At 49.9% G+C, this 27,879-nt stretch overlaps 2 protein-coding genes across 3 annotated transcripts in view; one reads left to right on the top strand and one right to left on the bottom strand.

Annotated features, from left to right (window-relative positions):
* Positions 1–158: 158 nt before the first annotated feature.
* PRUNE1 (prune exopolyphosphatase 1) lies at positions 159–27,872 on the bottom strand. Its single transcript, XM_074981334.1, has 8 exons — positions 27,742–27,872; positions 10,843–10,947; positions 10,386–10,591; positions 8,387–8,565; positions 7,855–8,013; positions 7,528–7,622; positions 6,389–6,547; positions 159–2,752 (listed from the first exon to the last, which is right to left on the bottom strand). The coding sequence occupies exons 1-8, from the start codon at positions 27,778–27,780 to the stop codon at positions 2,234–2,236; spliced, it is 1,461 nt and encodes a 486-aa protein (XP_074837435.1). The 5' UTR covers positions 27,781–27,872; the 3' UTR covers positions 159–2,233.
* Positions 27,719–27,879, top strand: part of MINDY1 (MINDY lysine 48 deubiquitinase 1) — a 29,066-nt gene continuing 28,905 nt past the window's right edge. The window contains exon 1 of one of the 2 annotated variants that reach the window (XM_074981328.1): positions 27,719–27,820. The gene's annotated coding sequence lies outside the window, so the exon portion shown is untranslated. The other variant, XM_074981329.1, reaches the window with a different exon arrangement.

The raw sequence follows: 27,879 nt of genomic DNA, 5'->3' as shown, positions 1-27,879 counted from the left end.
GTCTCTACCTTCAAAAAACAACAAGAAGTCTTGTGGCACCTTATAGACTAACAGCTATTTTGGAGCATAAGCTTTCGTGGGCAAAGACCCACCTCATCAGATGCGCCTGACGAAGTGGGTCTTTGCCCACAAAAGCTTATGCTCCAAAATAGCTGTTAGTCTATAAGGTGCCACAGGACTTCTTGTTGTTCTTGGTACCAACCTGTAATTTAGGTCCCTTAGCTGCTTAACATTGATGTGCAGACAGAGTCAAGGCCCCCGGGGCAGGTTTGCAGGAGGGCTCAGTCCCCATGAAGGTACCGAAATAAAATGGGACACCATATTCCTTCGGGACCAGTTTAAAGAGCTCATCTGCCACCCCATCTGGTGAGAACAATGGGGACTCTCCCACCCCTCCCCTGCTGAGGACAATGGAAGCTGGTGAGGGCATTTAGAGCTTTGGCTGCGTGAGGCCTTCACGCTGGTGTAAATCTAAGGTGTGAATTTAAGCCAACATACAATATGGCCCATCTGGAAAATGATTTCAGTTACGAGTGGCTGACGATGTCAATTGGGAACAGTTTGAAATTAAACTGGAATAACGAGCCCCTCCTCCTCCAAGCTGAAAGCAGAGCCCGCACAGGGGTGTGCACTCTAACTATATTGGTTTGAAAACCGATTTAAGTTGACTTGGTGCAAATTTCCCACATAGACAAGGACCTGAGCTTTCTGAATTGCCAGCCCATGGAATCGTAAACACAAAACTGTACCTGAAATTGATAGTTTATGGAACAGTCCCCTCCCAAAAAGTTGTAGCTCACCACGTTCAGACCCGCAAAGATTAACAGATAGTTTCAAAGGGGCACAGTGAAAAGGGCAAGTCAAGGGACCGGATGTGCCCCAGGAAGGTGAGCCGTTGCACTAACACAGCTGGTTTGGCCAGTCAAAATGAGTCAAGCTGACCTGCCAGTCCCCTCAGGAGAAAAAGATGTACTGGTGCGTTCTGTACCCTCCACTTCCCTGCTGCAGGACAGACCAGGCCAAGGCAAGGGCAGCTCTGTTCTCCAGCAGCCCAGGACTCTGGCAGCAAACACACCCAGTTCACGTGCATCAAGGAGTTGTTCCTCGCTGTGAGCCCTGCAAACTCAGCTGGGGCTCCAGGACTGGCTCCTTCCTTCTTGTGCACCCATCCCAGCTGGGCTAATGGGAAGACACCTCAGGCCCCTACCCCGAGAGCTGGGCTGGACCCATCAGTCTAACAGGGAGAGCCCCTGACTCCTCCCGATAGAGCTGCTGGCACCCAGGCTAACAGGATCCCCAAGCTGTCTGTGCTGGCCCCTCTCACAGTTCATTTCCATGGCCCAGCTTTAAGAACCAATCCACAGAATCCTCTTCCCACCTCTCCTGAAGGTGGGAATTCACTGCCTCACATGGCAGCTCCCAAAGCTCCCAGCCAGGGTTCCACAGGGACCGGACACTTATGACCACAGGTAACAGTGATGTGAGGAAGGAAGAGCTTTCCTTACGTCTGGCTGGTACATGGGCAGGCCCGACAGCTCGGAGGATAGCAGATGGCACAACCATGTGGACTGGGGAGGGAAGAAGGGAGAGACAGTCCTTTACTTTATTGCTGTTCCCAGAATGGAATTCTGGGTAGAAACAAAGACACCAGCCAAATCCAGCCAGGGTCCAAGAAGTGGGGCTGTGCTCTCATGCTCGCGATGCCAGCTGACCAACAGGGACGGACCCACAGAAAGGGGAGCCCAGGGATCATCTTTGTGCAATGGGACTCAGGAGCTGCTGGGAGCTGGGCAGTATTCCACAAAACACACACACCAGCCTGTGACCTCTGGCATGGCCAGGCGAGCTGCACTGCACCAGTGCAGGGTTTAAAGACATTACTGTGATGGAGACAGTGCAGGTGAGCACAGTCCAGCCAAGCTCAAATCCATGGTGCCTTGTCAGTGCAGCTGTGCTCTGCGTTGGCGTGGAGGGTGGGGGAGATGCCACGCTGCTGGCATTTCGGTTTGGCTTTGCGATGAAGTTCCCTACTGGGGAAGGAGTTGCCCAGTCAGTTCCAAAGCCCCCAGCAACAGCACTGCATCTGGCTTTAATTGCTAAGTGAGAAAGACCCCGTCCCAACAAGACAGATGGACGCAGCTCAGCCACACATGGCAAGAGGCTGCCTGTCTCCTCCCACAGTGCCAGGATGGCCGTCACTTCCCTGAAACCCGTGTGAGTCCTGGCCCCGGCGTCACTTCTTGGCAGGGCTGCCACTGGCGGAGGGGCGCACCACCGTGATGTGGCTGAATCTCTCGAAGACGGCCTCTGCTGACAACTTGGGGAGCCCCCTGTCCAGTGGGCACTCGTCCACCAGGCTGTTCATAGGGGTGGGAGGCAGCAGAGCATCATCCTCCAACAGCGCGTCGCTGAGCCTGGGGCACCTGGTGGGATCTCTCCTGCCCCCTGGTTCATCCTCTGAGGCCCCTTCTCCAGCCACGTCCAAGTCCTCTGGGGTCTTGTCGCTTTCGCCACAGCCAGCAGAGGAGTCTTTCGGCTCCAGTCTCATGGTGCCATGGGACTCCTTGTCTGAGGGGTGCATGGGGCCAGCTGACCCACCCTGCTCCCTGAGGAAGTCTTTAAGGATCGGGAGGACTTTCTTACGTGATGCAATTGTGTTGCCTTGGTGGTAGGCACAGATGTTGGGGTAGTGGCTCCCCAGAGGGGAGAGGTCCAGGAAGGGGTTGTTAGCGTGCTCCAGAACGCTGCACACCTAGTGGGGACAGAAACACGACGGGGTGAAGAGCCGGCTAGGGCTGGGACCCTGCCAAATGGCGAACCTGCCATCAGGAGTCAGAGAAAGGGGATCGTGACACTCAAGAAGTGACAGCACAGCCATAAGGGAGGCTCACCCTCAGTCTGTCCTGGGCTGACCTCCCCTGGGCCCGACCCAATCTCTTCCTCTTCTGTTTCCACTTCCACCACTTAGGACCTGACTGTGTTACCTGCACACATGCAGGGCAGATCCCCCGGGGGTGTAAAACAGTGCAGCTCCTCTGATTTAGGAGTTAGACAATTTGAGCGGAGAGGGAATTAAACAGAGCTTGCCCCAGCCTGATTGGATCCTGAAAGGTCGCCCCATTCTACTTCACCCTATGCTGGCTGCTGTAGCACCCCTGCAAGGCCAGCTGTAGCCCTGGGGTGTGAGCAGAGCCCAGAGCTGGGATCCCTGCATTCAGTGCTCCCAGCCAGGGCCGTCTTACCCCACGGTTGCACTGTCCGAGCTTGAATACAGCAAGGAAGCTGCTCAGTCTGCAGGACAGTGGGCCAGACCCTCATCTGGTGTCAGCTGGCATGTCCAAAGAGAGTAACACTAATTTACACCTGCTGAGGATCAGGCCCAGGGACTCCAATGGTGCCGCAATGGACTTACTGCAACCAGGGAACTCACCCTAGAATCCAATGGCACTATGGCTGATTTACACCAGCTGAGGATTGGGCCCATGAACTCCAATAAAGCTGTGCTTAGTAGAGCAGCTGGCATCAGAATGAAAGTCTCCTGTGCCCGGGAAGCAGCAAACAAGAGAAAAGGCATGTGCACCCCCCGGCCTCGGAAAGGGGGTATCATGTCACCCAGACAACACAGTCATGGCCGGGGTAAACAAGACGCACACTGAAGACGTGAAAGCTCCAGGTCTGGCGCTGCAGAAGGAGGCAAATCAGCGGACAACAGCTGGCAGGCGGGGATCAGGGCGGGGTAGCAGGGGAAGAGATAACCTGGGTTCTAATGTATTCTCCCAGCCCTGTCTCTAGATTCAGCCTGGGATGGCAAAGCGCTGGTGCGGGAGATGCTCAGGGTGCCCGTTGGGGAAGGATCACAAGGGGGGGAATTCTTGGAGCAGAGCTGGTGGTGGGCATGGGAAAAGGAGCCGCTTACCTCCCAAGGCCGCTGTCTCCCACTCAGTCACCCAGGCAGCTGTGATTTCTGACCCACCTGGGTGTTAGCCTGCGATCCGTCCGGTAGCTTTAAACCTTTGACCGTGGTTAATGAGTGATGATGGGGCGGGGGGGCTGCTGCACGGCTGGCTGGAGGGAGTAAACAACCCCCCCATGCGCATTCTCCTCACCAGGCTCTGGAAAGCACTGAAGCCAACTGCAGGCACGCGAGCTGCTGCGCTGGGGGGACAGACTTGGAGCTGAAGGGAGACCAGCCAGGCTGGCGCAGCTCAGAAGCTGTCCCTCTGGCTACTGGAGCGACCATGGCTGAACAAGCTCTGCAGGGCCAGGGACATGGTGCTGAGCCCTAGAGGGATCAGCTGCGGGGGGATTCACGGAGTGCTAGAAACACCCACCGAAGGGAGGGGAGGTTTTACTTCCAGTCGGGTGGGCCACAGCGCCGCTGAGAGCTCAGCATGCCAGGCAGGCTAGCAGGAATCTGGGGCAGGAGGTGCTGGGACCAGACCACCACAGGAGGGGCTGGAGCAGCTTGTGCACCTGGGGCCCGAGTTAGCATGGCACTTGGGCAGGTGTTTCAGAAATAGGGCTCCCGCACGCTGCTGAGCCACATGGAGGCTGCAGCAGGGCAGGGGTGGGAGGCGGAGGGTCACCTGCTGGGGAAGGTACTGAGACGGACCACCACCACGTAAATCCCCTCGCACCCAGCCAGCACTGCAGCAAAGAGCGAGGGGCTGGCTTCACCAGGGCAGAGCCTCTGAGGAACGCAGGGTGCTGGAAACATCAGTCCCCTCTGGGATTTCTGTAGCACCTGGCGCTGTAAGAGCCCAAGATGGATTGTGTCTGGACTCCACTCAGAAGCATCTCAGCTGGGCAGATGCTGACCTGCACATTAAGGCTTTTCTTCTGTTTTGGGGGAAGATGAAGAGTATGCTGGCCCTTTAAGGAAGACTACAGCTCCACACACCTTACTACAGGGAGACTAGGGCTGGCCTGGGAATGCACAAGGCCAGGAGCACCCAGAGAGTCGGAGACCCCTGCAGGGGCTTGTCCTACAGCCAGCTCCCTTGTTTTATGATGTTGGACAAACAAAACCCTTCGGGTATGTCTTCGCTACCCAATCAAGGTCGATCTTCTAGGGTTTGATTTTGTACACCTAGTGGGGACACATGAAATCGAACTGTCGGGGTCAACAGTCGACCCCTGTACTCCTCAATATCGCGAGGCGTAAGGAAGGTGAATGGGAGTTTCTCCTGTCAACCTCCCTCAGTGAGGACAGCCAGGTAAGTTGATCGTAGAAACATGGATTTCAGCTACGCCGTTGCCGTAGTTGGAACTGTGTCACTGCAAATCGACTTTAAGGTCTAGCGTAGGCCTGGCCTCAGGTCCCACGCTTTGGCTCCCAAACCCTGGCACATTCTGGCCCATTGCAGCAGGAGTAAATCTGGTTCTTTGCAGAAGCAACTAACCTTCCCGCGCGCCATTTTTTGGAGGTTGCTAAGATGGGGGCAGCAGGGAGGAGCAGCTTTGGTGGCAGAGACTACCAGAAGTCAAATGATGACCAAACTAGGGCAATGGGCCACTACAACAGCAAGGCAGCTGGGATCCGAGCCAGCACTTTTAAATCACACCAAATAAGGCTGGATGTTAGGAAAAGCTTTAGGACTGTCAGCGGGGTTAAGCGCTGGAATAAACTGCCCAGGGAGGTTCTGGGATCTCCATCACTGGTGATTTTTAAGAGACGGTTAGACAAACCCATCAGAGATGGTCTAGATCAGACTTAATCCTCTTGAGGTCCCTGCCACTCCTAGAATTCTGTATGACTGAAGTTAAGCCCCTGTTTAAATGTGGTGCACGATCAGGCCCAAGCAGGGGATCTGGCGCTTGGAGACAGGAATCACAGGGTGTGTCTACACAGCAAAGTTATTTCGGACTAATATCTGCTATTCTGAGGTAACTGCGAGCATTTACAGATTTTATTTCAAATCCTGTAAACCTCATTCTACGAGGAATGGGGCCTATTCTGAAATAGGTATTTCGGAACAGGGGCTGTACAGACAGGGAACAGGGACTATGTCTGGAATAGCTTATTTCCAAATAACACTTCTGTGTAGACACAGAACACTGCTAATGCTTATCTTTTACGTGCTTCCAGGGGCTCTAATCCAAAGTAGGTCTGTTGTGTGTGGACGCACTATTTTGGAATCAGTTTTGTTTATTTTGGGGCTCCCCTGAAGTGTGGATGCATTATTCCGGAAGAGCTTATTTTGGACTAGTAACTCCAGAATAGGCTATTCCAGAATAACTCTGTAGTGTAGACATGCTCACAATGCCCTGAGTTTGTTATACCATGGGATGCCAGGACAGGCCACAGAGGGAGGACACGAGGCTCTGGAATACCCTGCAGCATCTGTGAGCAGACGCCAGGCAGGTGGCACACCCCAATGATGCTCACCGCTGTCCGCACCGCTGCTTGCTGGCTGTATACCGCCAGCTGCCGGAATGGCTTGTTCTGCTCGTCGAAGGATATCGTCATGACTACCAGCCCACCGTAGCCGTGCCGCTGGCAAAAGGCGCACAGCTCCTGCTGCAAGCCAGGCCGCTGCAGGAAGGCCTAGGCAAGGACAGCGATTGATATCAGAGTTTGGACCACACAGGCACACGATCAGATGAGACGGTGGGTAACGGTGCCAGCTCCTGCTTCTCTTAGCACCCTGTTCTCCTCCCCCACCACCATCCACTTGTCTCTCCATGTGTTTACGTTGTAGTCTGCCTGGGGCAGTGACGGTTATGTGGTAAGCAAGTGGGGTAGCAGACAGTGTTTCTTAAACTATGTTCCTTGGAACACTGGTGTTCTGTGAACAACTCACAGGTGTGACGCAAGTGTTTGGAAAAACACACTGATGGTCTATAGCTTGTTATTAAAACCAGATACAAATGTTACTTCTTCAGTCCTATGACACTGATTAAGTGACTTCATTTTGGTTTTGCTGTACATGTTGCTGTTTGTGTTTTCTTTGGTCTGACCCCCATTTTTTTTTCTTTTTAATAGGTGAGCTGCATAAACTGTTATTGTTTGGTGTTCTGTGGTCTCAAAAAGTTTAAGAAACACTGATGGAGTGTACAGTGTGACAGACTTGTACGCAGGAAACCTGGGTTCTGTCCCCCACTCAGCCACTGGCCTGTCGGGTGACCTTGGGCAAGTCTCCCTGCTCAGTGCCTCAGTTTCCCACCTGTACAATGGGGATAACAGCACTGCCTGTGGGGAGGTGCTCAGATAGTGTGCTGGTAAGTACTGTGCAGAGAGAAAAAAGCCTCACCACTGCTGTGCAAGGTAGAGGCATTACCCTGGCTTTACTGGCAGACCTAGGAATAGAACCCAGGAGTCCTAGCTCCCAGTCCAGTGCTTTCCCTGCAGGAACAGCTTCAACCCACCTCCACAGTGGTAACATTTAAATGGAAACGTGTACAGATACACAGCTGCTTTCACACCAGGCTCTAGTCTCAGCTCCAACACTGACTCCCCTCCGTGGCGTGGGGCAAGCCACTTCACCTCCCTGCGCCTCAGTTTCCCCATGCCACATTGATCCTTACCTCCAGCATCACATACACAGCACTGATAGCAAGAACCAGCCTGTCGCTCGACAGCGCTTTAAGGTCCTTGCGCAGCATCTGATCCGTCGTGAGCCCTGGAGAAACGAGAATGAAGAGGGACCGTCACTGCCAGGGGAGTGCAGACTAGCTTCGGGTTTTGAAACCCCCAAGAGGCTGGACAGGGTTCACACACACAGGTCTCCGGCCACTGCTAGGTGGAGTCATGAATTCTGACACTCATCTAATTTAGTGCCTTCAGCTACACAAGCTAGATGTAGCCCCTCCCCTCCCCATCTAATCCCTGATCAATCCATGAAAAGCCAGTACCTGACACATCGAATTTGGCTGCCTGCAGAGCCTCAAACAGGGTGCTCCTCGCCGGCAGGTCTGGGAACTTGGATTCCAGCAAGGCCACATACTTTGCATCCTTGGGGGTCACTTTGCCAGCCTCTGGAGTCATATTGACACAATCCAGAAGTATCGTAGCTTTAAAGCAAGGGGAGCAACAGTTGAACAGAAACACAGGGGCTGTGAGCCAAGCCACGAGAACACAGAAACCCATACATAGCCTGTGATCTCACAGTAACAGAGACATGAGCTTGGGAGTTCAAGCCTCCGGGTCTTGACAGATGCTTTGGCAAAGCAATGCCACCACAGACTGGCCTTGGAGGAGTCCAGGGTTTGCCGCTTCCTGTTTTAGCACAGACACAGCCATGCTGAGCATAACGCTGCTTAGGGGTTGCTTTTACAGCCAGCAGGATACAGCCTGAGCATGAGCCTGGTATTTGTGAGTGAGAGTTTCCACCCTAGGATGCTACACCCCTCCCTAGGCATGAAGGCTGGCGAGCAGTGCCCTCACCATGCAGCAGCGCAGCCGTCTGTCTGTCCAACAGCTCCACCGGGCCCTGCGTGATCCTCTCCGTCACCAGCGTGGCACAGGAGCCCACCAGCTCTGCAGTGACTCTGCACCGAGGCTCCCTCTCCAGGGGCCGATGGTCCATCACCTCGATCACAGCCTTCTCCAGAGATACGTCTCCGCTGGGCAGGTGAGGCAGGGAAGTGAGTGGCTGTGCCATGAGAACGTCCCATGCTGGAGAGGGGCGCCGGCTGGGACAAGCCCCGGCTTTATCCCCCGGCATTTGTCTCCACAACATCTCCCTTTGGTCAATGGAGCCACCCCCAAGATGGATCCTGTCCTTCTGGTCCCACCTCCCATGCCAGGGCATTGCAGGGCATTAGCGTGCACCCTTGTGGGCATTTTATGCATTTACAGCACTGCCCTTTGGCTGGATGGAAAATTCTCCCACTCCTGGTCTCTCTTCACACCCCTTACCCCCACCAAAAAGGACAATGGGGGAGGGATTATTTCCTTGACACTATAAATACACCAACACACAAAGGAGCTGGGCTGAAGGTAGTGCTACAGTGAGGGAAGGAGATCGTCAGCCCCTGAGCAGGAAAAGGATGGTATGACAACAGGGAGGAGGGTGAGGTATCAGTGTAGTGGGGAGACAATGCATGGCGCATGTGCAGGCTGAGGGTGGCCTAGGAATGGGGCGAAGAGGTGACAAGGCCCTGGACTTGAAAATGTGGCAGGCCCATGTGTAGAAAGCAAAAGGAGAATGCCACTGTGTTTGGGTTCCCAGGAGCACACAGCAGCTGTGGGGAAGCTGTGGCTTGTATCTCTAGACCCATCCAGAACAACAGGTCTCCAAACTCATCCCTAGGCTCATGAAGGTTTTCTGAGCTGGTCTGGACATCAGACCTGCTCTGATGGGTAAGAGCCCTCTGTGCCTTGTCCCACGTGGATCCCAGGAGCAGAGAACTGTCCCTGTCTTCACTGCTGTCCCAGAGAAAGGCCCATCCCTTCCCAAGTGCCCAGGAGACATGAGCTGACAGCAAGATTAGAGATATTTTAAAACAAATCGTTCACTTCTCAGTGTTCCCCACGGTCCCCTACTAGAGGAAGTTGAGGGGTTTAGGCTTATTTTGTTTGCAGAAGTGTGAGGAGTGATTTGATAGCAGCCTTCAACTTCCTGAAGGGAGATTACAAAGATGGAGAGAGGCTGTTCTCAGTGGTGACGGATGGCAGAACAAGGAGCAATGGTCTGAAGTTACACAAGGAGAGGACTAGGATGGATATAGGAAAGACTATTTCCCCAGGAGGTTGGTGAAGCACTGGAACAGGTTACCTTGGAGGTGGTGAAATCTCCATCCCTAGAGGTTTTTAAGTCCTGGCTTGTCAAAACCCTGGTTGGGATGATTTAGTTGGGGTTGATCCTGCTTTGGGCACGGGGTTGGACTCAATGACCTCCTGAGGTCTCTTCCAGCCCTAGGATTCTATGATTCCCCACCTGCCTTTGTGCACCTGTCTTGCATGATCCAGCAATGAGGCCGCCCACTCCATGGACAAGACACTTCCTCTGTTTACAAGGCTAAGCAATTTAATCTACTTTGATTGCAAGCTCGTTGGGACAGAGGCCATCCTTCTCTTCTGTGTCTATACAGCACCTGACACAACACGGTCCTGCGCCAAGACTCTACCACAATACAAATAAGGTCCTCATTCGCCAGTCATTAATTCCGCCCTCCATCCTGCCTGGAGCCCCCAGATCTCCCTCAACAGTGATCTAATAACAACACCTAGCTGCCGTATCACACGTTCCATCCACAGATCTTGAAGCACTTTCAAAGGTATCAGTAGCCTCATTTTGCTGAAGGGGAAACTGAGGCACAGGATGGGATGTGACTTGCCCAAGGTCACCCTGTATCTCAGTGGCAGAGCCAGGTTTAGATCACTCCCCCCCACCCCCAAACACACACATTTCCCAAATCCCCTGCACTGCCTCTCTGCTTGCCTTGGCAGGATGTGGTGGTCGACCAGTGTCAAGGAGAGGAGACCAGCCCGGTGCAGCGCATGCAGATCGATCTCATCCCGGAAGATTAGGCAGCTGTCAGGGATCCGCTGCTCCTGCAGGAGGAAGGTGCTTTCCGTGCGCAGCGGGAACTCTGAGCGGGGGATGTTCAGCACAGGGACAAATGCTGCCTTGGACTCCAGAGAGGTCTGCAGGAGAATGCAGCAATCCAGAAGGCTAGTTAGTAGCAGGCCTTGGCTACAGAGTGCCTGGCAGACAGGAGTCCAGACCCCACACAGCAGCTCTAGAGTGCATTGATCTCTGTGCTGCATGGTCCCCACCCCAAGTTTCCCATGTGTCTCCCCTAGCACAAAGGGATCCCCTTTCCTCCCAAGCCAATCAATTCCACCCGGCCAAAGCAGAGCTCCACAGCAGAGCCACATCTCAGGGCAGCACTCACCTCTGCCAAGTAATAAGCCAGGACAAGCGCCGACACCATGGAGTCCAGATCACAGGCCTCGTTCCCCAGCACCACGTGAACTTCCTGGCTGTGCTGGATGTGCTCCTGCCAAGAGACAGGAGGGTTTGAATCGCAGGAGAGCCAGGCACAAGTCCACTTGCACATGGAAAAGGCTCACTCCTGGTGTTCCTGTGAGCTGAGCATTTGGGCAGCCGCCCAGGAGAAATTCAGATACCACCCAGCTGATTAGCAGAGCACCCATAGCTGGCAGCATGTGATTCTATTGGTGGTGCACATGCCTTGGTGCATATAAAATTTATTCTGCACATGGACAGAAAAAATTAGGAGGAACCCTGCTTCCTCCCAAGTGCTGATTCAGAATGAAAACACTGCAGCTGTACTGTGGGCCAGATGAGCATGGCAGGGTGTTCTGGCCTGCTTCCTCCCTACATGACCCAGGAAGGCTTAGCTCGAACTTCTGCTGGCTTAAGAACCTGAGGCTCCCAAGTTTATCTGCTAAATGAGGGGTCAGCAACCCCTGGCATGCATGCCAAGAGTGACATGCGAGCCAATTTTCATCAGTACATGAGACAGGAGCTCAGCCCCGACCCTCCTCCCCCATGCTGTTCAAAGCCATGCTATCCACCACCACGTAAATGGTAATGCTCTGCAACTTTATCTATTAATGAACCTGTTGTAAGTAGAACTATCAGTGACTTTAAAAAGTATCACTGGCACTTAGACCGTCCACTGGCATCAAAAGGTCACTCTGCCACAGAAGGTTTGCTGATCCCTGTGCTGGACAATTCAACACTACACTTGACCTTGATTACCCCAGAACATATGCCTGACCCAGACAGGTAGCCACAGCCTGCCGCATTCTCCTCCATGCGTTAAATGAACATGAAGAAGAGGAGAGAAGTAGGTGGGGTGAACAGAGAGAACAGTGCGATCATGGCTTCTGAAGGTTAAGAGCAGATGGGCGAGACCCAGCTAGCACCAAAGCTGCTCTCCCTAAAAACTCCTTTTGGACTCTGTGGTGCCAAGATGCTCCAAAGGTCACTGTGATTGGATGCCTCTGGGTTAGAGAAGCCCATATAAGGAGATATTCAACTAATTATAGACACACCAGCCCAGCACTCTCTGTAGAGCTCCCGTAGGACTCAGATCTTGCTTACGGACTCCCCCAGACTTATAGGCTGACAGTGTTTTGAGATGCATCCCAGGGCTGTCAGCACCCCAGCGACCAGCCCGACCCAGAATGAAACTGACAAAGAAATGCAATCATTTTGGGAACACAGCAAGAAGGAGCTGCATGAATGCTTTCTACTCGCATCCCTTCACCTGCCAGCAGCATCGTTCAATGGCTAGAGCTGGAGACTGGGAGCCAGGACTCCTGGGCTCTTTGAGGGCGTTCGCACTTGTGCTCAGAGCAGGGGACTGAATATCAGGACTCCTGGGTCCCACACTCAGCCCTGAAACTTGGTGCCAATAAAATAAAGTTACAACACAATATTGTCCCATAGCACAGAGAAGGCTGATACATGCGGGTCAGTTCCCCAGAAGATTGCTTTGCTCTGTGCTCACAGTGGGTCAGTGTGCCGAGAAAGGGCTGCTCTGTGGTTTGAGAGGGAGTTAAACATCTGGGATCTGCCAAGCAAAAGGAAAATTTTCTGGGAGCCTACAACAACAACAGAAAACCCCACGGGTGGATGGATGTCAGCGGTGCGTGTTCCTAATACAGCAGGCCCATAAGTGAATCAGCAGCCTGCTGACTTGACAGAGAGACCCTCAAAATTTTAGCTGCTATCAATTCTCCTAGGTTCCAAAACATGGGCAGAGGACGCAGGGGGAGAAAGACGAGTAAAGAGAGCCACAAGAACAAGCTTTGGGCCCAATTTTCCTTCCACAACACTTTTACTCCTCTGTAACTCCCCTGGATTCAGTGGTGTTATCCTCAGTTTAGACCAGGGTTTCCCAAGCTTTATACAGCTGGGACCCAATTTTTTTTCCAGTACCTTTATTTGCAGCCCAAAAATACAAACACATATTTAAAAAAAATAAAAATGAATAAATGTTCACTATTTATTATTTATTCACAATAATAATAGCACACGGTGATAATTTGTATGTATTTTCTATAGATCGGTATTTTTCTTCTTCCAAGGATTGGTACTGGGCCACAGACCACACTTTGGGAAACACGCGTTTAGACCACTGCACGTGGGAAGGCTCCTCTCACTGCAGGCAGAAGTTCAGATGCAAGGAAAACGGAGAGGACAGAAAGAGGGAGTTTAAAACTAAGGCTCATGATTCTCTCTTTGCTCTGCACTCATTTGCAACAGCTGTACAATAGCGTTGAGTCAGGGCTGCAAAAGGTGAGGGCCGGATCCCCTCGGGGGTGGGCATGAAATTTCAGAAGGGGGACACAGCATGATCAGCTGCTGGGTCTCAGGCTCACCCATCATTAAAAACATTGAAATATGTTACTGTTTGTGTGTCTCTGTATTCACATTTATACATGTCACAGACTTTCTTACATGTGCCAAAAGAGTTTTTATTTTTCATGTGAACATAGCCAAAATTTCCATCAGTCTGGATGACATTAGACAAGTTGGAAGGACCCTGCTAACTGTAGGGATGAAAAGTGGGGTCCAACCTAAAAAGTTTGTTTGCCCCGGCGCACGTGGCTGCATGAAGTGCTAGATCAATGGAGAACTGAGCCCAAGTTGTCTGAGGTTCAACGTGAATCAGACCTGAGTGTGAATGTTTGAGCTAGTTCCACCACTCTGGTCTCTACACTGGCCTTTTCTTAAAAATACTGAAACTTACAAAAAACTAGCCAGGAAACTACCAGGCCTTGGTGATTGCTTACCAATTAAGCTTCTGGTATTTGCAAAAGCAAACGGCCGCTCTCCTTGTCAGACAGCAAACAAGGCAGAATTGCAGCAGCTCCCGGAAAGCTATTTGCCCGTCCCCACAGGTGCTGAGAAGCAGCATCGGTTTCCCAGTTACCAGCGAGAGAACAGGAGGCCACAATCAGCACCAGGTTCGATGGGCTGGGTGCTGGCCGGCCAAGCACTTTAGATAAGCAAGGCGGGGATAATGCATTTATGGAGCAGAGTTAAGAGCTGTGTTACCCGGTGGGCAAGCATGCACAACAGCAGCAAATGGCCCCAGGGAGGAAAGAAAACAACATCCCAGAGATATGCACAAGCCATTTGCACTAAAAGGCACTCAACGGCCTTGGAGAGGCACATGTACAGCCTTTTCAAAACTAATTACCTCAGCGCTCACTGGGAAGTGCAGTGATGGTCCACTCATTCCTCCAAACCCATTAAATCAACATGATGGGGCTGAGCCATTAGAAACGGAAGAGACACACTGGCATCAAAATGGATTTGGGGGCAGGGGGGATTAAATCATCACTCCATCTAAATAATACAAGCAGCACATTCATCAACACCTAGATTTTATGAGACGGTTCTGATCATCTAGTTTGATATGCTACCTGCCAGCAATCCCAGAACCTCACCCAGTAACATCTGCATCCAGCCCATTCCTTCTGGTTGGGCAAGCGTGTATTTTGTACAAAGATATCCTGCCTAGACTCAATGACCGTTCCACCACGAGGGGAAGGATAGCTCAGTGGTAAAAGCATTGGCCTTGTAAACCCAACATTGTGAGCTCAGCCCTTGAAAGGGCCTTTCAAGGGTCTGAGGCAGGTTAAAAAAAATCTGTTAGGGATGGTGATAGGGCCTTCTAACAGTGCAGGGGACTGGACTTGATGACCTCTCAAGGTCCCTTCCAGTTCTATAAACTACAGTAAACCCTATTGTTACATGGGGCCTGTTGGTCAGTTTCCCAGGTCCCACAAGTGGGGCGCTGGGAACCAGGCAGAAGCCTGGCTCCTGGCTCCCCTCCACTTGCAGAGAGGGGAAACTGACCAGAGCAGCAGCCTTGGTCAGATTCCTGGCTCCAGCCAGTGGAGGGAAGCCAGGAAAAAAACCTGGGCTGCTGCCTTGCTCAGTTTCCTGGCTCAGGGAGCCAGGAGCCACACTGCCACCTGGTTCCCAGCTCCACACCACTCCAGGGCCCGGGAAACTGCTCTTGTCAGGGATGGCAGCCTGACTCCCGGCTGCCACTCCTGACAGAAGTGGTTTCCCACTCCTGTCAGGGCAGCAGTCACGTTAATCGGAGATACATGCAACCTGATTGCGCGCATCTCGAGGGCTTACCGTATATGGCCCTAGGAGAGTTGCTTCATCCTAGTCAGCACTAACTCACCTGTATAACTACCAGGCATATCTCAGTGCAAAATCCTGGGAATGCAATCAACATAACAGCAAAAGTATGCCTTTCCTGCACACTGGATTCAATTCTGGGCCTGCTATCTCCAGGAGGAGATTGCCAGAGAGGGCCCTATGGGAAAACATCCAGATTGAAAAGGCAGCGATTGTTTACTTTCCAGAAGCAACATATGAGAGGTCACATCACAGAGTACGTAAGAGAGCAGATGATGGAGAGAAGAGAACTTGGACACCCTCCCCTGCCCCGCGAGGTTATCTTCCCAGAGCACAAGAACAAGGGGACATTATTCAGCAAAAGGCAGGCAGTTACAGATAGTGGAAAGGAAATGGTTTTATTTTCAGACAGTACACCCCCGCCTGTGGGGCTTACTGTCATATGATTTCAGCAAGGCCAACTGCTTAGTCAGATACACAAAGGCTGGACTTTAATACAGGTAAAAAGTATCAGAGGGGTTAGTCTGTATCCACAAGAGAACGGGAAATCCTATGGCACCTTACAGACTAACAGATTTATTGGAAAAAACAAAAAAGCAGTCATGTCGCACTTTAAAGACTAACAAAATAATTTATTAGGTGATGAACTTTCGTGGTGTAGATCCACTTTTTCAGATCTGGAGATAGTGCTGTACTGGAAATAGGTGATTATTATTAGATGATTAGGCCTAATAAATTATTTTGTTAGTCTTTAAAGTGCTACATGACTGCTTTTCTGTTTTGTTAAGACACAGATTTATTGAAGTATAAGCTTTCATGGGCAACGACCCACTTTGTCAGATGTTTACACAGTTAAAGAAGGCCTTCAAAGCTACTTTAGGTAGAATTAAAGAAAAGATTGGAAGAGAAATAAGCCTTCCCTACGTCATGGCATATGCTAATCACTAAGGCTTTGTCTACACAGCAGCGTTATTTCGGAATCAGCTATTCCAGAAGAGATTTTTCCAGAATACCTTATCACGAAATAGTGCATCCACACAAAATAAGTATTGAAACAGAGCTCAGCTATCCTGAAATATAGCATCCACATACAATACAGTCTATTTCGGTTTACAGCCTTTGGAAGCACTATAGCTTATTTCGAAATAGCTCCTGTTCCCTGTGTATACAGGAAAATATCTATTCTTGTAGAATGAGGCTTACAGAATTCAAAATTATTTCAGAATAGCGGTTTTTCTGTGTAGATGTTCACCAAGTTATTCCAGAATACTGCTTGTTATTCCAAAATAACTTTGCTGAGTATACACACCCTAAGTGAAGGTGTCAGGAAGAAAATTCCCTTACAAGCAAGTTATTCCGCAGCTGCCCACTGTACAATTGGCTTGGAGCTGCCTTTAAAGCAGCTGGTTATGGCCTCTGTGGGAGACAGACCACTGAGCAGGCAAACAAAAAGAAGGATGATGGAGTAGTTAAAGTATCAGGCTAGGGCTTGGGCATTGTGGGTTCAATTCTGTCCTTTGCCTCCATCTTCCTTGCACAAATCATTCAGCAGAACATTTTCAGAAGCACCTAAGTGACTATAGGAGCCTAATTCCCCTTTTCAAAAATGACCTTCGCGTTAAAGAGTCCAAACCCACCAAACCCGAACAAATCACTTAGGGGATTTTGCACCTTTTCCCCATTGTTGCCCAGTGCCTCAGTTTCCTACATACAAATGGGATAACGGCCCTGCCGTGCATCACAGTGGGGCTGTGTGAGGACAGTTACACTAGAGGCGCTCAGATGCTACCGGGATTGGAGTTGCCAGACGGGGTCTGAGCCCCTGGCTTCCTAATTTACGCGACACAGCTGGTTATTTTTTCTAGCTGGGAAAGAAAAGAAAAAAGTTCACAGCTGAGCTACTTCTGCAGCTGTAAATAGAAAATGTCAATGGTGCAGACATGTAGTGACAGCAGAGTCTGCTGATGAGGAACTGAGTCAAGGTCTGATTCATTCAAACCAACAGAACATGAGACTTGTTATCCCAGATGCTGCATTCATCTTTTGAGTTCAAAACTGTTAGGGGAAGGGGAAGTTGACACAGCAGGGCACTGGAGAGGGTCTGCTTCTTTTTGAAGAGGTCCAACGATGGAAGGGCACAGACCCACCATTCCAAGCTATGGCAGTGACCTGCGTAACTGACAGCAGTGCCTACAGAGGTCTGCATTGAAACTGGAGCCCACTGGGACAGGCACCATACACCAAGACGATTCCTGCTTACAGCCTAAGTAGACAAAAGAGAAAGGGCGGAAGGGGAAACTGGGCCAGGGAGTAGGAAATGTGATTTGCCCAGGCTCCCACAGCCGCTCAGTGGCAAAGCTAGAGGTAGAACTCAGAATGTTAAAGTGCAACCAGTACAGGCTGGAGCAGCCTGTGTCCACAGCAGGCGAACCACGACTGCCCAGCTGGAGCAGCCTCCCCAGCTGCCCAGCCAACATGTACCCCTGTTTAATTAGTTAACTCATTAACCAATTGAACGGAACTTAATATCCCAAGGTAGAACCAAGGACTGCTGAGGCAAAGGTCAACATGCTCTCCCACTGGACCATGCTGATGCTCAGGTAGGTAGTGTCATCTTTTCTCCTGCAGTGCAAAGAGAATGTGCATCCTCTCCCACCCAGCCTGCAGCCAGTGTTAATTTGCAGGCCGACTCCCCATGAGCCTGACCCAACATAGCAGACGTATTTTTGTGACTGACCAAGCCGCACACGAACAGCATCGGCCAATGTGACAACACACCTGGCACATACAGACTGCACTCCACAAGCCACACACTTCACACAGACCAAACCAACAGTGATTCTAGAAGAACACCCACCTGCAGTCACTCTGCCAGCACTTCTCTGCAGCCGGCAGACTCTGTCAGGCCAGGAGAGAGCAGCTTTTTGTCCTGGCTCCCCACACATACACCCCTCTCTCTGTTCTGTTTGGTCTCTAGAACACCAGGTCAGCAGTTCAGTTACACCTCACCACTGAAGCTTTATGACTGGTGCAGCTTCTAGCCACTGGAGTAGTTAGCCTGATGCCAAGCCCTAGTGTAGACATAAACAACGCTTTACACGATGCAGTGTGCGCATTGTATAAGCCTCGGTCATTCCTCGCACAGTCTGCCCAAAGCACTGCACTACATTGATTCAGCAGTGTGGTAGATTTGATCAATGGCCAGGGACCTATTACCGACACCTGTCCTCTTCAGGCCCTGCTGCTGCATATGCCGGCAGAGCAGGGTATGCCCCACTCCCATCAGTGAGATGGGGCAGCTGGAGGAGCTGTCTGTGAGGGCCCTTTGGTTTTGAACTTGTTCCTTCCAGCCTGGTCTGAAGGAGTCCTGTCCAGGCACATTGGCGGGTCCATTTGCTTTTGGTAACCAAGACCACCTCAGTGGAATTTATGAGACAGAAAATGAGGTGCTAGCAGCTGAGTGATAATTTATGTTAACACGAGGCAAAGGCAGCTCCCTAGAGTAAAACGATATATGCTGGGGCACTTAGAAACAAGAACACATGCTGCTTTTTTTTTTAAAGCTTCATAGGAGTTTAAGGTTGGAAGAAATCACCTGTAGTCTGGTACAACACAATACACCCAGCCACCCCAAGAACCCAAAGACTAAACAAAAACACTTCAGCTCTCAGGAGACAAACCTCTGCCACAGGCAGAGAACAGGAGGGATCAAGGTGGCATTCCTGGCAGGGAACTGAGATATGCCCAGCAAGGGACATTCCTTCCAGACTCTGAATACATGAACTACAACCTCCAGCCGGGCCTCTAAGATACAGGATTCTTGGTGCCACGTCCGAGCAGCGGCCCATGCTATCCAGTGTCCCAGCACCAGGTGTGGCCCATTGCTGATGCTTCAGAGGAAGGCATAAACACCCATCATAGTTGTTACAGAAAGATCCTGCGAATAGGATGGATGCAGAAGGTTACCAATGAGGAATTATATAGGAAGATACAGCCACAAGAAATCCTACTGCAGAAGTACTAACAGAGAGAAAGCCGTGCTAGTCTATATACTATCAAAACAAAAAAGCAGTCAAGTAGCACTTTGAAGATTAACAAAATGATTTATTAGGTGAGCTTTCGTGGGACAGACCCACTTCTTCAGATCATAGCCATAGCAGAACAGACTCAATATTTAAGGCAGAGAACCAAAAAGAGTAATGAAGGTTGATGAATCAGAAAAAAATTATCAAGGTGAGCAATCAGAGAGTAGAGAGGCAGAAGTGGCGGTGGGGAGTCAAGAATTAGATTAAGCCAAGTATGCAAAAAAAGCCCCTATAGTGACCCAGAAAATTCTCATCCCAGTTCAAACCACATGTTAATGTGTCGAATTTGAATATAAAAGAGAGTTCAGCAACCTCTCTTTCAAGACTGTTGTGAAAATTCCTCTGCAGTAAGATGCAAACTTTTAAGTCATTAACAGAATGGCCCACTCCATTAAAATGCTGGCTGACTGGTTTGTGGATCAGAGGTGTTTTTATGGCTGTTTTGTGCCCATTAACTCTTTGTCTAAGAGAGTTTGAAGTCTGTCCAATATACAAAGCATCTGGGCACTGTTGGCACATGATGACATATATGATGTTAGCTGAGGAACATGAGAATGTGCCCATGATTCTGTGAATAAACTGGTTAAGTCCAGTGATGGTATCTCCAGAATAGATATGTGGACAAAGCTGGCAGCAGGCTTTGTTGCAAGGAAAAGTTCTAAGACTGTGGTTGTGGGTGAGAATCCTCACAAGGTTGGGAAGTTGCCTGTAGGAGAGAACAGGCCTGTTTCCTGGGGCCTTCTGGGGTGTGGCATCCTGATTAAGGATAGGTTGTTAGGTCTTTAATAATGCATTGCAGTGGTTTGAGCTGGGGGCTGTAGGTAATGACCAGTGGTGTTCTATTCTTGGCTTTTTTGGGTCTATCTTGGAGTAGTTGGTCTCTGGGTATTTGTCTGGCCCTGTCAATTGTTTTTTTTTTATTTCTCCTGGTGGGTAATTCGGGCTTATGAATATTTGGTAAAAATATTGTAGTTTTTGGTCTCTGTCAGTAGGATCAAAGCAAATGCGATTGTACCTAAGGGCTTGACTGTAAACAATGGATCTAGTTATGCGTGCAGGATGGAAGCTAGAAGCGTGTAGGTAAGTATAGTGATCAGTAGGTTTCTGGTAGAGGGTGATACCGATCAGGCCATCCTTGATTTGTACTGTAGTGTCCAGGAAATGTATTTCTCACGTGGAGGTTATACAATGAAGTTACAGCTATTCGGGCATATCTGCAGAACAAACGATGAACGAAAAGTCAAGACCCTGGTATTCAATATAATGGATGGTTCAGATAGGCTGGGCAGATCCCACAGAGAATGGGTAGATGATACAGTAGATTGGTGCGGAGCTAATCCACAGAAACTAAGCCACTCTGCACTGGATGGAAAGATGGAAGGAAACAGTGAGAGAGGCATTGGACACCAATGGGCACTGAGTCCATGGTTGGTGATGACAATGATGATACATGATGTCATTTATGCACTGAAGAAGACTATTCCTTTAAATCTCTTCCCCATTTGCATTTTGACTGACAAATATCCCATAGCAAAACCTGCACTGGTGTCAGTGACTGCACAGGGTGCAGAGCAAAGGAGAATCAGACCCAAGGCAGGAGACCACAATGTAATACACAGTGGCTAAAAACTCTGGTTAGGCAAGGCCTCAGTCCTTCTGCTACCCAGCGCAGAGGAGCAGGCCTGTTGGTGAGCAGCATGGACAATGCTGCCAGGCAGCAGGGGAAAGAGAAAGGAAAAGTAAAGTCCTACCCTTTGGGAGTCAGTGTCCCAGCCCTCCCTTGCATGGTCCTCACCACAGCACAGGGAGGTAGGTCTGTATATTGTCACCTTTCATAGACTCATAAAACACTGGAATGGGAAGGGACCTCAAGAGGTCATTGAATCCAGTTCCCTGCCCTCATGGCAGGACCAAGCAGCATCGAGACCACCCCTGATAGACATCTGTCTAACCTGCTCTTAAATATCTCCAGTGATGGAGATTCCACAACCTCCCTAGGCAATTTATTCCAGTGTTTAATCACCCTGATAGTTAGGAAGTTTTTCCTAATGCCCCACCTAACCCTCCCTTGCTGCAGTTTAAGCCCATTGCTTCTTGCCCTATTCTCAGAGGCCAAGGAGAACAATTTTTCTTCTTCCTCCTTCTAACCTTCTTTTAGCTACTTGTAAACCACTATCACGTCCCCTTGTAATCTTCTCTTTTCTAAACTAAACAAGTCCAATTCTTTCTGTCTTCCCTCACAGCTCATGTTCTCTAGACCTTTAATCATTCTTTTTGTTTTTCTCTGGATCTTCTCCAATTTCCGTGTCTGGCTCACAAACACTCCTGTCTTCGAGACACAATATAGAAAGGCCGCAAGACTGTCCTTCAGGAGAACCTCCATGGGACAGGAGGAGAGGTATGCCTGCCTCACCATCAAGTGGTCCTACCCTTCTCCCAAAAATGTCACTAGGTAAGAGGCACCAACTGTGGGATCACCCCAAGTGGCACCTCCAGGGACAAGCCGTTTGTCCAGACAAATTGTGCTGAGTTCTAGCACCCATTCAAGAGTCCCTTGTGCATCTGCTGATCATAATGCCCTTGTAGGCAAACACCAAAGGAAACACTAGCTGCCCATAATCTTGTGGTGACATCAGCATTCAATACACACACAACACTAGGGAAAGAGGAATTGCTCTTGGAATGGGTAAGACACCAGGATGCTAACTCGTCCCTTTTACTGTGCGAGAAACTCTAGGAAAAGTGGAGATCATTCTTCATAGCACTTTGTAACTGCAAGGAGGAAGGTTGAGGTTGATCTTGTGGCTAAGGCATTAGACTGGGACTCAGGAGATCTGGGTTCTTGGAAGGTCACTTAAAAATCATTCCCCATCTCAGTTTCTCCATCTGCAAAGTGGGGATAGTATTCTTCTACTCCTCCCATGTTTTGTCTGTTTAGATGTAAACCAGTGACGGGCAACCTGTGGGCTATCTGGGCTCTGTGTGTGATCCAGGAGACATTATTTTCTATTGTCCAAGGACAGGATTGTCAGATTCTACTGGCTTCTCAGTTTCTGTCCACATAAGTGTTTTGTTTTTTTTTCCTGGCTGGCTTAATGGGGTCCTAATCTCAGCTGGAGCTTCAGAACATTACCATACTACAAACAATAATACTAAGTTTTAGTAACAGGATACATCATTGCATTAGCTTTGCGTGTAATTTTTTTTTTAATTAAGAACCGAGGAGGGTTTTGAGAAAGAACAATCAAAGTTGGGGATTAGCTGACAAACAGGAAAGTTTGAAATGACAAGGCGATTAAAATTAAAAAAAAAAAATATTTTCACCCCCCTGTGCAGAGGGGGATTAAAACTATTACCAGCAGCTGACTAGCTCATGTCTCCCCTCAAATAATTGCTTGCATAAAAATACTCATCTATAATTTCCTTACCATAACAAAGTGTCAGTGCACAGAAACATGACAGCATTATGTGCTCTGGTTAGGAAATTTAAGATTATTAGAGGAGAAATGCAATTTAAATCAGATAGTACACAAGATCAAAATAGCCAAGCCTCTTCTATCTTTTCTGTCTCTCTTTGCTCCTCAAGCACAGTGATATTACCATGGCCTGCAGCTAGCTGAATGACCTAATTCTCCATAGCATACATTAGAACACCTCTGACAGACCTGTCATAGCATGCTATCAGGTTCCGGGGCTTTCATTATTTTTATCCCTTGACCAAATCAGACAAATGACATTTTCCAGACACAGAGAGACAGAGGAGCTCACGGCAGAAGAATTATCATGACCATAAAATTAATCAAAACTCAGGGCCATGAAACACAGGGCAATTATACCCCATATGAACCTGTCTGTGTAGAACTGTTGCCTTCACTTGAATTTTAGCACACTGGGGGAGATGGGAAGAAACACACTTTATTTTAAAGGCAGGCAATCTTTCATTTGTATTTCCTTATCTGAAATCTGCTCCAGCATCTATCCAACAGTGGCACTCTAATCACAACACTTCCAGTAAAAAAAATCTGCCTTTGAATCAAGTACCAGAGAGGGAGCCGTGTTAGTCTGTATCTTCGAGAACAACAAGAAGTCCTGTAGCACCTTATAGACTAACAGATATTTTGGAGCGTAAGCTTTCGTGGGCAAAGACCCACTTCATCAGAGGCAGATGAAGTGGGTCTTTGCCCATGAAATCTTACGCTCCAAAATATCTGTTAGTCTATAAGGTGCTACAGGACTTCTTGTTTGCCTTTGAATCCTGCATTAGATTCTCAAATGTATCATCATCAAATACTTCAGAGGCCTTTCAGAGGCCAGCGATGACAGATTTATTGCATATCGCAGCCTTACTAACTTATTCTACATAAGCAAAGATAGAAAATAATAGGCCTTGAAAAGACAAGTGAGGCTCTGAGACCAGAATGGATCCCTAAAGGATGGCCCAGTCACTTCCTACCTCTCTTGATTGGCCTCTCTTCATCCATGGGATCCTTTCTGAGCATAACCATCAGTGCTCACACTCGATGCTAACCCTCCCTGAAAAAGTTGTGCCAAATATATGTGATGTGAAACATTCCACCCCCATGGTCCTGGTACAGATGCGGAAACTGAGTCTCAAAGACTTGTCCAAGCTCCCAGGAGATGGCTGTGACAGGAATAGAAACCATGTTTCCTGACTCACATGCACGTGTCAACCACAAGTGCATTTTTTCGTTATTTTGTTCACGTCAGAAAGCTCCAAATTACACAGAGCTGTGCTCTCATACACTTACAAGTTGGTGGGGCTGCCCTAGCCTGTTGCTAAAGAAAAATTCTCTCTAGATTAACAGTGCAGAGAAAGCTCAGATCTGACACTCAACTTTCCCCTTACCATGAGTTTATAGCCTGGGCAGAGATCACACGAAAATAAACAAGCTAGAGCTTTGCTGATTTTCAAATTAGAGGAGCACCATAATTTCTGAAATGTAGCTTTTCAGAATCACAGCCAAGATCTACTTCATTCCTGGAAAGAAGTCTACACTACAGACTAGTCAATGCTAAAATCTAATAGGGCTTTACCACCTCTGTTTCCACACTTCTTATTTCAACACTGTAACATTCATTTTAGCATTGTGCATCACAGCAAAACTGAGAATGCTACAGAAATGAAAGCAACAGTTTCTCCCTAAAGCGGGCCAGGAAAAGAGAGGTCATTTTGTGCATCCAGTTCTGACACACGCTGTCCATACACACTAAACACCAGCCTCTTTGTTTCCACAACATGAGCCTGTTTTCATCAGGTCCCACAGATAAAAGAAATTAATATGGATCCACCATATGTAACAGCCAGTTCAAAACTAACGCCAAAACAAAACACTAGCTTGATGGTAGAATCAGAGCCCAGCAGAATGAAACACCAGAACCAGATGCCACTGGAAAATTTATGATTTCAAGTAGAGTGCAGATATATTTCTTATTAAAAAGAGATAAAGGCACATCTTGATTAAATTTGACTCTAATTCACCCATGATTTTAGCTGTCACAGGTTCTTTGGGTGCTTCAGCCAGCAGGCATTATATAAATATAACCCACACATCCTAAAAATCCAGCATCCAAGTGACAAACAACCTTAGGCTGACATTCTTACAGGAACAGAGAGATAGCTGTGTTAGTCTGTCTTCTATCAAAACAAAAATGCAGTCATGTAGCACTTTAAAGACTAACAAAATAATTAATTCCTACAGGGAATAAAAGAGTTTGGTGCATGCCATTCACTGAAAATTAGTGGGATTTGGGAGTCAAACACCCCATAAAGATCCTTGGAAGATGCAAGCCTGAGTCTCTAACTCTCCTGGAGCAGGAGAGATTAGCTACAGGTTGAACCTCTCTAATCCGGAACTTTCTGGCAACATGCATAATTTGGCATGATTTTAGTTAGCAGCATGACCATTTATCATGAGTGTGATCAAGTTGCCCCATGGTTCCATAAAGTTTGTTTCCAGTCACCAGTCCTGGCTCTCTGTGTTCTGTCCTGTTATTTAGCGTAATTTACCCCTAAATGTCTTCCCTGAGCCCAGTAAGCAGTGGGAGCATTGATCATGCTGCCGGACAATACTGACCTCCCATAGGCTACGTCTACACGTGCACGCTACATCGAAATAGCTTATTTCGATGTAGCGACATCGAAATAGTCTATTTCGATAAATAACGTCTACACGTCCTCCAGGGCTGGCAACGTCGACGTTCAACTTAAACGTTGGGCAGCCCCATATCGAAATAGGCACTGCAAGGGAACGTCTACACGCCAAATTAGCACACATCGAAATAAGAGTGCCAGGAACAGCTGCAGACAGGGTCACAGGGCGGACTCAACAGCAAGCCGCTCCCTTAAAGGGCCCCTCCCAGACACAGTTGCACTAAACACCACAAGATCCGCAGAGCCAACAACTGGTTGCAGACCCTGTGAATGTAGCATGGATCCCCGGCTGCAGCAGCAGCAGCCAGAAGCCCTGGGCTAAGGGCTGCTGCACATGGTGACCATAGAGCCCCGCAGGGGCTGGAGAGAGAGCGTCTCTCAACCCCTCAGCTGATGGCCACCATGGCGGACCCCACTATTTCGATGTTGCGGGACGCGGATCGGCTACACGTGCCCTACTTCGACGTTCAACTTCGAAGTAGGGCGCTATTCCCATCCCCTCATGGGGTTAGCGACTTCGACGTCTTGCCGCCTAACGTCGAAGTTAACTTCGAAATAGCGCCCAACACCTGTAGCCGTGACGGGCGCTATTTCGAAGTTGGCGCCGCTACTTCGAAGTAGCGTGCACGTGTAGACGCAGCTATAGTCTGGCAAATTCTCTTGTTTGGCACCCGTCAGGGGCTGAGGGTGCCAGATTAGAGAGGTTCAACCTGTTCAATAGATGTGGCTAAGTGCTGTTTTCAGCCCCAATACCAAACTCAAAATAGTTTGATCCCAGACACCCAGTGTTTCCCAAAGTGTGGTATGTGTAGCAGGTACGCAAAAGTATTTAAAGGATATGCAGCAGAGAATAAACGACTAAAAATGAGGAGATAAGCACTGGCACGGCACTGGGAAAGGGGACACGCTGATAAGGCCGAAGTGCAAATGGTTTAAATTTGAGAAACACTGTCCTAGGGTATGTCTACACTAGCACTTGATTGACAAAACTGTGTCATTCAAAGTGTTCAACCCTCTCCTTCCTCCCCGAACAACGAAGTTTTGCTGTGGCAAGTGAAAGTGTGAACACTGCTTCATCAGTGGGAGTGCTCTGCTGCCAACAAAGCGAAATCCCCTCACTGGGGATGGAAGTATTTTGTGGGCAAAAGTGCCACCAGTCACACATGCTGACCTTTAGTGATAAGGCTGTGTCCACACAACCTTGTCACTATCACCTGCTTAATATAGCCCTTTGACCCCGTGGAGCTAGGGGTAGGTCTACATCAGCCCACTGGTGACCATCCCTGTAGAGCCAGGACACAAACATTCCCTCTAATCTTTTCTATCCTTGGGCAGAATAATTTTTATATGTGCACCAAGGCACATGAGTGAATGTGTACCACCTACAGAAACACTCACCTAGCAGCAGGTCTGCTGCTAATCAGCCAGGCAGCATTTGAATCTCTCCTGGGTGGTCAGACAAGTAGGCAGCCTACAGTGAACCGGGGTGGTCATCTCAGCCTGGATCCAGGAGCCAGAATGTGGGGGGACTGAGGGGATTATGGGGTTTCTGAGGTGGAAGAGGCTGAAGGGTGACTGGGGGGCTGGGAAAGGCATGGAGGACCACCACGGATGGATGGGGGAGTGGTTGGGGAGCAAAGGGAACCCTAGAACAAAGGGAGGGAATGCAATGGGGGCAGTGGTCGGGGAGTGGTGGGGAGCAACGGGGACCCTAGAACAAAGGGGAGGGGCACAGTGGGGAGCAGCAGGCAAGGACTGTTGGGGGATAAAGGGGACCCTAGAGGAAAGGGCTGGGGGTCACAGTGCGGGAGTAGTAGAGCGCAAAGGGGATCCTAGAGGAAAAGGGTGAGGAGCAATGGGGAGCAGCAGACAGGGAGTGTTGGGAGACAAAGAAGACCCTAAATGAAAGGACTGTGGGGCACAGTGGGGGACAGTAGTGGGGGAGTACTGGGGGCCAGGGCGACCCTAGAGAAAAGGGGTGGGGCACAGTGGGGGGGCAGTTGTGGGGAAGTGTTGGGGAGGACAAAAGGGACCCTAGAGGAAAGGGGTGGGGTGGAGTGGGGGGGAGCGCTGGGGGACAAAGGGGACCCTTGAACAAAGAGGGGGGTGGAGTGGGGGGGAGCGCTGGGGGACAAAGGGGCCCCTAGAGGAAAGTGGTGGGGGGGCTGAGGCACAGCGATGCTGTGGAGGCCGGGGGGAGCTGTGGGCGGGCCACAGGAGGGGCAGCCCAGACGGGGTGGTTGGGGGGGGGGGCACAGCAGGGAATGGGGGTTCGGGGAGCAGTGAGGGAAAGTTCCTCCTTGGCCGCCCCCCCCTCAGCCCGCGCGCCCCCAGGCCCGGCCCGGCCCTCCGCAGCCCCGCCCCATCCCGCCCCGCCCCGCCCCGCTCCGCGCAGTACCTGCAGGGCGGCCCGGCGGCTCCGCACGAAGCGCTCCATGGCGGCCCGGCCCGCACGGGGAACCCGGCCTGGCCCCTCGGTACGCGCCGCGCGGGGCTGTCGGGAAATGGAGGCGGCCCCGGGCGCGGGAGAGCGGCA

The sequence above is a fragment of the Carettochelys insculpta genome, chromosome 30, assembly GCF_033958435.1.
Source record: "Carettochelys insculpta isolate YL-2023 chromosome 30, ASM3395843v1, whole genome shotgun sequence".
Lineage (NCBI taxonomy): Eukaryota > Metazoa > Chordata > Testudines > Carettochelyidae > Carettochelys > Carettochelys insculpta.
This window is presented reverse-complemented; position numbering and strand designations above follow the sequence as displayed.

Excerpts from the sequence above, each read along its gene's own strand:
- PRUNE1 (XM_074981334.1), bottom strand. The coding sequence starts at position 27,780 with ATGGAGCGCTTCGTGCGGAGCCGCCGGGCCGCCCTGCAG. Across the intron at positions 10,948-27,741 it reads GCCGCCGGGCCGCCCTGCAG|GAGCACATCCAGCACAGCCA; the intron begins GTACTGCGCGGA and ends GTCTCTTGGCAG. Across the intron at positions 8,566-10,385 it reads GACCACCACATCCTGCCAAG|CGGAGACGTATCTCTGGAGA; the intron begins GCAAGCAGAGAG and ends TCACCTGCCCAG.